This window comes from Cherax quadricarinatus, chromosome 58, assembly GCF_038502225.1.
Source record: "Cherax quadricarinatus isolate ZL_2023a chromosome 58, ASM3850222v1, whole genome shotgun sequence".
NCBI classification, from domain to species: domain Eukaryota; kingdom Metazoa; phylum Arthropoda; class Malacostraca; order Decapoda; family Parastacidae; genus Cherax; species Cherax quadricarinatus.
In genome coordinates, this window is record NC_091349.1 from 19,900,413 (window position 1) to 19,913,455 (window position 13,043).

The 13,043-nt window shown below is 41.3% G+C and overlaps 1 protein-coding gene across 12 annotated transcripts in view; it reads right to left on the reverse strand.

Moving 5' to 3' along the window:
• Positions 1-13,043, reverse strand: part of Hen1 (Hen1 methyltransferase) — a 371,894-nt gene that overhangs the window by 298,049 nt on the left and 60,802 nt on the right. For 10 of the 12 annotated variants that reach the window (XR_011393634.1, XR_011393633.1, XM_070097635.1 and 7 more), the window contains one exon: positions 10,886-10,991. The exons of the other annotated variants lie outside the window; for them this stretch is intronic. Coding sequence is in view for 8 of the 10 variants with exons in the window: in XM_070097635.1 (XP_069953736.1) it covers positions 10,886-10,934 (49 nt within the window). In the remaining 2 variants the exon portion in view is untranslated. The remainder of the gene's footprint in view (positions 1-10,885; positions 10,992-13,043) is intronic. 12 annotated transcript variants of the gene reach the window in all.

Here is a 13,043-nt window from a genome sequence, read left to right on the forward strand (position 1 = left end):
GAGTTCCGGGGGTAATGCCCCCGCGGCCCGGTCTGTGACCAGGCCTCCTGGTGGATCACAGCCTTATCAACCAGGCTGTTACTGCTGGCTGCACGCAATCCAATGTACGAGCCACAGCCCGGTTGGTCAGGTACCGACTTTAGGTGCTTGTCCAGTGCTTGCTTGAAGACAGCCAGGAGTCTATTGGTAATCCCCCTTATGTATGCTGGGAGGCAGTTAAACAGTCTCGGGCCCCTGACACTTATTGTATTGTCTCTTAACGTACTAGTGATACCCCTGCTTTTCATTGGGGGGATGTTGCATCGTCTGCCGAGTCTTTTACTTTCGTTGTGAGTGATTTTTGTGTGCAAGTTCGGTACTAGTCCCTCTAGGATTTTCCAGGTGTATATAATCATGTCTCTCTCCTGCCTGCATTCCAGGGAGTACAGGTTCAGGAACTTCAAGCGCTCCCAGTAACTGAGGTATTTTATCTCCATTATGCGTGCTGTGAAGGTTTTCTGTACATTTTCTAGGTCAGCAATTTCACCTGCCTTGAAAGGTGCTGTTAGTGTGCAGCAAAATTCCAGCCTAGATAGAACAAGAGACCTGAAGAGTGTCATCATGGGCTTGGCATCTCTAGTTTTGAAGGTTCTCATTATCCATCCTGTCATTTTTCTAGTAGATGCAATTGATACAATGTTATGGTCCTTGAATGTGAGATCCTCCAACATGATCACTCCCAAGTCTTTGACGTTGGTTTTTCGCTCTATTTTGTGGAAGGAATTTGTTTTGTACTCTGATGAAATTTTAATTTCCTCATGTTTACCATATCGGAGTAATTGAAATTTCTCATCGTTGAACTTCATATTGCTTTCTGCAGCCCACTGAAAGATTTGGTTGATGTCCGCCTGAAGCCTTGCAGCGTCTGCAATGGAAGACATTGTCATGCAGATTTGGGTGTCATCTGCAAAGGAAGACATGGTGCTGTGGCTGACATCCTTGTCTATGTCAGATATGAGGATGAGAAACAAGATGGGAGCGAGTACTGTGCCTTGTGGAACAGAGCTTTTCACCGTAGCCGCCTCAGACTTTACTCTGTTGACTACTACTCTTTGTGTTCTGTTTGTGAGGAAATTATAGGTCCATCTACCAACTTTTCCTGTTATTCCTTTAGCACACATTTTGTGCACTGTTATGCCATGGTCACACTTGTTGAAGGCTTTTTGCAAAGCCTGTGTATATTACATCTGCATTCTTTTTGTCTTCTAGTGAATCTAGGACCTTGTCATAGTGATCCAGTAGCTGAGACAGACAGGAGCGACCTGCTCTAAACCCATGTTCCCCTGGGTTGTGTAATTGATGGGTATCTAGATGGGTAGCGATCTTGCTTCTTAGGACCCTGTAGGAGTAGGAGTACCCCAAAGTAGTGTCCTATGACCACTCCTCTTTCTCATCTACATCAGTGATCTCCCCAGTGCATCCCAACTCCTTACACCAGTTCTATTCGCAAATGACACTACATATGTCTACTCCCATTCAGACTCAGCTGTGCTTGAAAACACTGTAAACAATGAACTGCTAGATATATGCTTGGATGATGACCAACAAACTCACACTTAACATAGAAAAAACTTACTTCATGCTGTTTGGCAACAGAGCCTCAAATATTCAACTCAACATACTGTTAAATGGTTCCCCTATATCAAGACACACGTAGGGCAAATTTCTAGGTCTTCTCCTTGACTGTAATCTTAAATTTCAGTCCCATACCCATCACATAGCCAAGAAAATTTCCAAATCAGTAGGAATCCTTTCCAAGATACGCTATTATGTACCACAAACGACTCTGCTTACCTTGTACCACTCTCTAATATATCCTTACCTCACCTATGGTATCTGTGCCTGGGGCTCTACCACAGCCAACCACTTTCGACCCTTAATAATCCAACAAAAAGCTGCTGTGTGGGTGATAACCAGCTCCTGTGCTAGACAGCACACCCCACCACTTTTCAAAAGACTCAACTTGCTAAATATACAAGGCATACACTTTTATTATTGTGCCTACTACATACACAGAACTTTAAACTCCACTGTAACCCCCCCCCCCTTAAAACTACTCCTCGACAGTTACAACAGAATGCAGTCACAATACGAGGCATAAGGCCCTTTTCAACATCCCTCGAGTAAAACTCTCGCTATGCAAGAACACTATGCACATAAAAGGCCCAAAGATCTGGAATTCGCTACTGGAACAAGTCAAGGATCCCCAGACAACTTATAAATTTAGGACTCTGCTAAAAAATCATCTTATCTCACAATATTAACCAAATCAACCAAACATCTACTGGCTAGTTTTATCATGTGACCTCCTGGCTTTTAATTCTGCCATTCCATAAAATATTACCACCTGCACCATTCCTTGTAAATTAGATTTCGTACTAAGTATACATAAGATTTATTAAGTCCAAACAAGATTATAAAACAGCTAACCACTATTCTATGTTTAGTTTTAAGTAATTATTACTATGTACTATTACCTTATCTAGTTTTAATTAGTTACTATGTATTAGGATTAGTTTGCCCGAAATGCCTCGGCACGAAAGTGGCTATCTTTGTACTTAGCAAATCAAAATTTTAATTACACATTGTAACCTTTACAAAGAAATAAACTTATTATTTATTATTATCATCATGGTAATCCTTCATGTGAGTCTCTGTGAAAACTGCAAACACTGCATTTGACTCTGTAAGCAGTCCATGGATGAAAGGTATTTTGTTGTTCGTTGCTGGCTTTAGACCCTGTATATTTTGCAAAGATGAAGGTTGTTGTATTGGTGGTATAGGGGATGAGGTCTTTTTTCTGGCAAAAATATCTGTTGTTTTGGAGTGGAGACCACTGACTGTGATTCTTCTCCTGAAATGATCGGAGTTGGTGTGCAATTTCTGCCATTTCCTGCCAGCTTATTTACCTTCCTGGTGCTAAAAAACTGCTCTCTCTCTGGAGCGGTTGTGGCTACCCAAGTTTTCCCATGGTCTGGATGTTCTGTATCTTACTGTCCCCTTTAGGTGGAGTGCCTGACAATATAAGTTATAGCAATGTCTTTCCTGAACTGAAGAGTGACACATTTCAGGGTGGAAAAGATTACAGGAAGGAAGGTTGCATTTTTCTGTTGTCATACGGGCACAGCATTTTCTGGGGTGGTCAAAGTTGCACATCCCATCTGTTTTTCCAGATATTCCATGCCTGCAGATACCTAATGCATAGAATCTGCATAGGTCTGATTTCTGTTTGCCTTGGCTTTTTGGGACTGCATTTTCTACTGGTGCATGATTTTGTGTCTCTTTACTATCTTCAGCACTTGTACTAACAATGGTGCCTACACCAGTTTTTTTCTGGTATTTTATCTTCACTATTCCTTGGGGCATCCCCATGTTTACTATCTCCAGTGGTACTGCAAGTTTGTAACATTAGGTTTTGCATGTCTACACCTGTTTCCCCACTAGAGCTCCTGTCTCCCTCCGGGCCACCAACTTTCATTTCTGTATTCTTACAGTTACTGTCTACCAGGACAGCATCTGCATCATGGGCAACAGAACCATCTGGCCCAGTCCTTTTATTTTCCCATCTGTTATAGAGTGCTGTCAGGTTTCCTATGAGGGTCATTTTGATATTTCCGTCTTTTAATACCAACGTGATTTTTTTCCACAGTTGGCCTTCATTTGGGCATACCCAATAACACTTCCCTGGTTTAACATCACTTGTATATGATTCCTGAATATCTGCACAAGATGCGTGGGGTCATTTCCTACAGAAGTTACACGTAATCCGTGCAGAAGCCCGTTTGTTACTAAAGCTGCAGACTACACAGACTTTCATGTTGTGATTTTTTGGTCGTTGTACTGTATATTCTATTAATGACCTCCTTAAAGTGTAGATCTGTATGTGTATCTATTTGTATTTGTATATGTATGAAACAATCTTACCGAAATATGACTGAAAACACTGTATGTGCATATGTCCTGAGTCTATAGTTATTAACCTCGAGTAGGAGAGTACAGCCTCTCCTCACTTAACAATGGAGTTTCGTCCTTAAGACCATGTCGGTAAACAAATTTGTCGATAAGCAGGAAGTGTACTATATTGGTAGTGGGCTTGTGTCAACTATCATTGATATTGTTTTTATGTCACCTCCGCACCGTTTATAATATTTTTAGTGTACATGGAACATCGGTATACAACCAGTTCCCTACTCAAACAAAGCTCAGCACTTGACCAAACAAATACGACCTGCCAGAACTTCGTTGTAAACTATTTCGTGTTTCTTTGCATTTTTTGGTGTTTTTTGTATTATTTGTATAAATAAGTCACCATGGGGCCTACGACAATTAGTGATAACAGCCAACCAAACAGAAAATTGGTTGGGAAGAACTTGTTCAATACTCTAAAGGAGCAGCACTCGAACAGCCTTCTGAAATGAATTAAGGTCACATATCAAGGTTCCACTGTATTTTTAACCCTTAAACTGTCCAAATGTAGATCTACATTTGCACGCATAGCACTCCGAACATAGATCTACTTTTTTTTTTTTACATAAGAAACAATGTAAAATTGAACGTAGATCTACGTTCGGAGTGCTATGCATGCAAACGTAGATCCATGTTTGGACAGTTTAACCCGTAAACGGTCCAAGCAACTCTACGTTCACATGTGTAATACTCCAAAAGTAGATCTACGTTTTTTTACACATTTTCAAATATAACAAAAAAAAAGTAGATCAAAGTTTTTTTACACATTTTCAAATGCAAAAAAAAAAAAAAGAAGATCTACTTTTTTTACATACTTTCAAATGTTGAAAAAATGCATATACGTACAGTGGACCCCCGGTTCGCGATGCTATGTGTATCTGATAAATCCGGTAACCGATGCATTACATCGCAGAAAATTTGCCTCGCTTCCCGATACATAACCCGGTATGAGATGTGGTTCGTACGAGACGTGTCCATGTGTGGCCTGAACTGCCCCGTGTGTGCCAGTGTTTACAAGCCAGCCAGTGTGCGCGCATCTAAGGATACATTCGGTACATTCCATATTATCAATATTATCACTGTTTTTGGTGCCTGTTTTTGCAAAATAAGTCACCATGGGCCCCAAGAAAGCTCCCAGTGCCAACCCTTCGAGACCAAGGGTGCTAATGACTTTTGAAATGAAGAGAGAGATAATTGCAAAGTACAAAAGTGGAGTGCGTGTGTCGGAGCTGGTCAGGTTGTATAGTAAACCCCAATCAACCATCTCTACTATAGTGAGCAAGAAAACGGCAATCAAGGAAGCTGTTCTGGCAAAAGGTGATTACGAAACAGCGACCGCAAGTGTTAGAAAATGTTGACTGTTATTGGTGTGGATAAATGAAAAACAGATAGCAGGAGATAGCATCTCTCAAGCAATCATTTGTGAAAAGGCTAGGCAGTTGCATGACGATTGGTAAAGAAATTGCCTGCAACTAGTGGTGATGTGAGTGAATTTAAGGCCAGCAAAGGTTGGTTTGAAAGATTTAAGAATCGTAGTGGCATACATAGTGTGATTAGGCATGGTGAGGCTGCCAGTTATGTTGTGCGACAGAAGTCCAGTGACTCTCAAGCTGGTCCTAGTGGCATTAAAAGAAGAAGGGAAGTAACCCGGGAAAAGGACTTGCTACCTCATGTCCTAATGGAGGGGGATTCCCCTTCTAAATGCTAACACCATCCACACTCTCCCCTCCTCCCATCCCATCAATCATCACCAGATCTTCATTAAAGGTAAGTGTCAATTATTCTTTCATTATTTATTGTTATTTATTGTTATTGTTGTTATTGTAATTACTATTCTATTGCATTAAACTTAATATTTCATGTGGTAAAAGTTTTTTTTTTCATACTTTTGGGTGTCTTGCACGGATTAATTTGATTTCCATTATTTCTTATTTACCTGGAGTTTACCTGGAGAGAGTTCCGGGGGTCAACGCCCCCGCGGCCCGGTCTGTGACCAGGCCTCCTTAGGTCAGTGTCCCAGGATGCGACTCACACCAGTCGACTAACACCCAGGTACCCATTTTACTGATGGGGAACATAGACAACAGGTGGAAAGAAACACGTCCAATGTTTCTACTCTGGCTGGGAATCGAACCCAGGCCCTCGCCGTGTGAAGCGAGAGCGTTAACCACCGATATTTTTGGTTTACGATGAGCTCTCAGGAACGGATTAGTATCGCGAACCGGGGGTCCACTGTATACGTTTGGACCGTTTACGGGTTAAGGGCTAAATGTTTATACAGTAGTGCACTGTATAGTGTAATAAACAGAATAGGGGAAATCATACTCTTCCCTCCTTGCATCACTTCTACTTTGTAAAAACTTCTCATATGCTAACTTTTTCTCCCTTACTACTCTCTTTACTTCATCATTCCACCAATCGCTCCTCTTCCCTCCTGCACCCACTTTCCTGTAACCACAAACTTCTGCTGAACACTCTAACACTATATTTTTAAACCTACCCCATACCTCTTCGACCCCATTGCCTATGCTCTCATTAGCAAATCTATCCTCCAATAGCTGTTTATATCTTACCCTAACTGCCTCCTCTTTTAGTTTATAAACCTTCACCTCTCTCTTCCCTGATGCTTCTATTCTCCTTGTATCCCATCTACCTTTTACTCTCAGTGTAGCTACAACTAGAAAGTGATCTGATATATCTGTGGCCCCTCTATAAACATGTACATCCTGAAGTCTACTCAACAGACTTTTATCTACTAATACATAATCCAACAAACTACTGTCATTTCGCCCTGCATTATATCTTGTATACTTATTTATCCTCTTTTTCTTAAAATATGTATTACCTATAACTAAACCCCTTTCTATACAAAGTTCAATCAAAGGGCTCCCATTATCATTCACACCTAGCACCCCAAACTTACCTACCACACACTCTAAAAGTTTCTCCTACTTTAGCATTCAGGTCCCCTACCACAATTACTCTCTCACTTGGTTCAAAGGTTCCTATACATTCACTTAACATCTCCCAAAATCTCTCTCTCTCCTCTACATTCCTCTCTTCTCCAGGTTCCTGACCAGCCGGGCTGTGGCTCGTACGTTGGTTTGCATGCAGCCAGCAGCAACAGCCTGGTTGATCAGGCTCTGATCCACCAGGAGGCCTGGTCACAGACCGGGCCGCGGGGGCGTTGACCCCCGGAACTCTCTCCAGGTAAACTCCAGGTCAGAGAGCCTGTCATAAGCCCGAGTTGTCGGTAAACAAGTATGTTGCTAAGTGAGGAGATGCTGTACTGTGGTTAATAGCATCAAAAGCTTTTTGCAGATCAATAAAACGTCTAATATGATATTCTTTCAAATGTTAAATATTGTTCCAAGAATCTTTAATATTGCATTATTTGTTCCTTTATTTTATGTCTGATTCTAAAATGACAAAGAGTTGTGAATTTGCTTGTGAATTACTTCCTCAAATACTATTTTTATAATAATACTCCTGTAGACATTTACTAAAAAAGAGAAGAAGAAAAACTTTATAAAACTGGGATGCTTGAATGTGCGTGGATGTAGTGCGGATGACAAGAAACAGATGATTGCTGATGTAATGAATGAAAAGAAGTTGGATGTCCTGGCCCTAAGTGAAACAAAGTTGAAGGGGGTAGGGGAGTTTTGGTGGGGGGAAATAAATGGGATTAAATCTGGAGTATCTGAGAGAGTTAGAGCAAAGGAAGGGGTAGCAGTAATGTTGAAGGATCAGTTATGGAAGGAGAAAAGAGAATATGAATGTGTAAATTCAAGAATTATGTGGATTAAAGTAAAGGTTGGATGCAAAAAGTGGGTCATAATAAGCATGTATGCACCTGGAGAAGAGAGGAATGTAGAGGAGAGAGAGAGATTTTGGGAGAAGTTAACTGAATGTATAGGAACCTTTGAACCAAGTGAGAGAGTAATTGTGGTAGGGGACCTGAATGCTAAAGTAGGAGAAACTTTTAGAGAGTGTGTGGTAGGTAAGTTTGGGGTGCCAGGTGTGAATGATTATGGGAGCCCTTTGATTGAACTTTGTATAGAAAGGAGTTTAGTTATAGGTAATACATATTTTAAGAAAAAGAGGATAAATAAGTATACAAGATATAATGTAGGGCGAAATGACAGTAGTTTGTTGGATTATGTATTGGTAGATAAAAGACTGTTGAGTAGACTTCAGGATGTACATGTTTATAGAGGGGCCACAGATATATCAGATCACTTTCTCGTTGTAGCTACACTGAGAGTAAAAGGTAGATGGGATACAAGGAGAATAGAAGCATCAGGGAAGAGAGAGGTGAAGGTTTATAAACTAAAAGAGGAGGCAGTTAGGGTAAGATATAAACAGCTATTGGAGGATAGATGGGCTAATGAGAGCATAGGCAATGGGGTCAAAGAGGTATGGGGTAGGTTTAAAAATATAGTGTTAGAGAGTTCAGCAGAAGTTTGTGGTTACAGGAAAGTGGGTGCAGGAGGGAAGAGGAGCGATTGGTGGAATGATGAAGTAAAGAGAGTAGTAAGGGAGAAAAAGTTAGCATATGAGAAGTTTTTTATAAAGTAGAAGTGATGCAAGGAGGGAAGAGTATATGGAGAAAAAGAGAGAGGCTAAGAGAGCAGTAAAGCAATGCAAAAAGAGAGCAAATGAGAGAGAGGGTGAGATGTTATCAACAAATTTTGTTGAAAATAAGAAAAAGTTTTGGAGTGAGATTAACAAGTTAAGGAAGCTTCGAGAACAAATGGATTTGTCAGTTAAAAATAGGAGAGGAGAGTTATTAAATGGAGAGTTAGAGGTATTGGGAAGATGGAGGGAATATTTTGGGGAATTGTTAAATGTTGATAAAGATAGGGAAGCTGTGATTTCGTGTATAGGGCAAGGAGGAATAACATCTTGTAGGAGTGAGGAAGAGTCAGTTGTGAGTGTGGGGGAAGTTCGTGAGGCAGTAGGTAAAATGAAAGGGGGTAAGGCAGCCGGGATTGATGGGATAAAGATAGAAATGTTAAAAGCAGATGGGGATATAGTTTTGGAGTGGTTGGTGCAATTATTTAATAAATGTATGGAAGAGGGTAAAGTACCTAGGGATTGGCAGAGAGCATGCATTCCTTTGTATAAAGGCAAAGGGGACAAAAGAGAGTGCAAAAATTATAGGGGGATAAGTCTGTTGAGTATACCTGGTAAAGTGTATGGTAGAGTTACTGTTGAAAGAATTAAGAGCAAGACGGAGAATAGGATAGCAGATGAACAAGGAGGCTTTAGGAAAGGTAGGGGGTGTGTGGACCAGGTGTTTACAGTGAAACATGTAAGTGAACAGCATTTAGATAAGGCTAAAGAGGTCTTTGTGGCATTTATGGATTTGGAAAAGGCGTATGACATGGTAGATAGGGAGACAATGTGGCAGATGTTGCAGGTGTATGGTGTAGGAGGTAGGTTACTGAAAGCAGTGAAGAGTTTTTACAAGGATAGTGAGGCTCAAGTTAGGGTATGTAGGAAAGAGGGAAATTATTTCCCAGTAAAAGTAAGCCTTAGACAAGGATGTGTGATGTCACCGTGGCTGTTTAATACATTTATAGATGGGGTTGAAAGAGAAGTAAATGCGAGGGTCTTGGCAAGAGGCATGGAGTTAAAAGATAAAGAATCACACACAAAGTGGGAGTTGTCACAGTTGCTCTTTGCTGATGACACTGTGCTCTTGGGAGATTCTGAAGAGAAGTTGCAGAGATTGGTGGATGAATTTGGTAGGGTATGCAAAAGAAGAAAGTTATAAGTGAATACAGGAAAGAGTAAGGTTATGAGGATAACAAAAATATTAGGTGATGAAAGATTGGATATCAGATTGGAGGGAGAGAGTATGGAGGAGGTGAATGTATTCAGATATTTGGGAGTGGACATGTCAGCGGATGGGTCTATGAAAGATGAGGTGAATCATAGAATTGATGAGGGGAAAAGGGTGAGTGGTGCACTTAGGAGTCTGTGGAGACAAAGAAGTTTGTCCTTGGAGGCAAAGAGGGGAATGTATGAGAGTATAGTTTTACCAACGCTCTTATATGGGTGTGAAGCATGGGTGATGAATGTTGCAGCAAGGAGAAGGCTGGAGGCAGTGGAGATGTCATGTCTGAGGGCAATGTGTGGTGCGAATATAATGCAGAGAATTCGTAGTTTGGAAGTTAGGAGGAGGTGCGGGATTACCAAAACTGTTGTACAGAGGGCTGAGGAAGGGTTGTTGAGGTGGTTCGGACATGTAGAGAGAATGGAGCGAAACAGAATGGCTTCAAGAGTGTATCAGTCTGTAGTGGAAGGAAGGCGGGGTAGGGGTCGGCCTAGGAAAGGTTGTGTGCGAGGAGCATGGACTTCCAGCAGGCATGCGTGAGCGTGTTTGATAGGAGTGAATGGAGACAAATGGTTTTTAACACTTGACGTGCTGTTGGAGTGTGAGCAAAGTAACATTTATGAAGGGATTCAGGGAAACCGGCAGGCCGGACTTGAGTCCTGGAGATGGGAAGTACAGTGCCTGCACTCTGAAGGAGGGGTGTTAATGTTGTAGTTTAAAAACTGTAGTGTAAAGCACCCCTCTGGCAAGACAGTGATGGAGTGAATGATGGTGAAAGTTTTTTCTTTTTCGGGCCACCCTGCCTTGGTGGGAATCGGCCAGTGTGATAATAAAAAAAAAAAAATACTGTTAGGGTATAGATTAGTTTGTAGTCATTAACATCAGACGAATCACCATCTTTGTGAATGGGTGTTATCCTGGCTCTTATGAGAACATCTAGAATGGTTAACTCTTCTACAGGAGAATATAACAATAACTTTTCTACTGTACAGTATAAACAATACAACAAAGCTACAGAAAAATAAATTAATCTCTGACCTGATACAGAGGTACCATGTATTATATTTTTCTTGGAACTAGGATCCATACCAGGAGAGTCAGAGGCAAGAAGACAACAGCTTTTAAAACAATCACTTCATAAACACTGAAAAACAAATAATAAAATTATTTACAAAATATATTATCATTAAACTTCTCTCTTGCTAATGCGCTGAGATGTTAAATGTTAGTTTACTCAAAAGTTTACTAAATAAACTTGAAATTCACACATTTTTAGTTTATGACATGTTTTGTCAATCAGGTGGTCCTGCCAAGTGAGTGTGAGAATAATATAAAATGGGTGAATCTGTACACAATGTATCAGAGATTGCAAGGGAGATGTATTTTGGGTACATGAAGCACAGAGTCAAACAGTGTGGCAATCCATATACTGACAATATTTGCAGTCCAACACTGAATGAGGCAACTGTTGCCCCAATAATGGCTAGTGTATGGCCAAATTACACTAAACCATTACCCAGTAAACAGTCACTGAATGGGCAAAAGTTGGAAGTAATTTACCAAAACACACTTGAAACTGCCCTAGTTACCATTACTTTACCCAGTGTAAAACACACTTGACACTGCACTAGTTACCATTACTTTACCCAGTGTAAAACACACTTGACACTGCACTAGTTGCCATTACTTTACCCAGTGTAAAACACACTTGACACTGCACTAGTTACCATTACTTTACCCAGTGTAAAACACACTTGACACTGCACTAGTTGCCATTACTTTACCCAGTGTAAAACACACTTGACACTGCACTAGTTGTCATTACTTTACCCAGTGTAAAACACACTTGACACTGCACTAGTTGCCATTACTTTACCCAGTGTAAAACACACTTGACACTGCATTAACATTTACTTTACCCACTAATTACTTCATTACAGCAATGAGTGACAATGACTGGCACAAAAAGTTTACTGACAACGGAAACATTAACAAATAGGCCAGTATTTATCTACAAAAAATACAAAGCCCCTACACTATGTATTGTTCTATAACTAAGAAGATAACAGTAAAAAGACTAAGTAGCCCATGGCTAACAAATAGCATCCTCATGTTCATTGATCATGCTTACAAGTGTGAGGTCACTGTCAGAGGCAGGAAGCCTAACTAATTTACAGCCACTACTGTACAAGAACGCAGCTCAATATTTATCACCCACTATTCCAACTTTCCCAACAATGCTTAACCCCTTAACTATCCAAACGTAGATCTACGTTCTCTCGTCCAGTGCTCCGAATATTTTGAAAACAAATTTTTTTTTTTAACCCTTTGACTGTTTCCGACGTATAAATACGTCTTACGAGCCAATGTTTCTGACGTATTTATACGCACAAATTCTAGCGGCTTCAAATCGAGCGCCAAAGGCCTGATAGGCCTACACGGGAGAGAATGGGTCTCAGTGGTCGGTGTGCACCCTGTGAAAAAAATCTGGGACCTAGCGGTGCATTGTGGGAACGCCATGTTGTCAGTCCATTTTCACCATGCCTCTCGGTAAGAAGTTCCTCACTCCTCGGCGGATTGGAGGTCTTTTGTTCCCAAGTGATAGCTCTAACAGCGATGAAAGTGTCAGCGACAGTGAATTCAAGGGTTTTCAAGTGAGTGTTACCGAAAAAAGTGCCCAGGATAACGTAAATAGTGACGAAAACCCAGATGACCCACAACCTTCGACCTCTGGTGCTGTGCCGGCTTGTTCACGTTCACGTTCGCCTGTACCAGGACGAAAGAGGAAACTATTTGGTCGTGTACAACACCCTGATGATAGCAGTGATAGTGATAGTGATAGTGATAGTGATTTCAAGGTCATTGAAAGCAGTTCTAGTGACAGTGAGAGTGAATATTCCCCAGTGAAGCGCCAGTATGTACGACGTAGCATGCGGTCTGGTAGTGTTTCATATGTTGTTCCAAGGGGAAGGAGAAACTCTGGGAGCACATCCCGTGGCCCAACACCACGACCTGATAGTGAAGATGACGATATTGTAACGATGGGTATGAATGGTGACAGTGAGGGAGGAGGCAGTGGTGGTGATAGTGAGGGTGGCACGGCCCATGTGGCACCATCACCGGGCCACGCTACTAGCCACGCGGCTGACTCAGCAGAACAACCAGCCTCACCCTACCCCACACTGCCACAACCTGC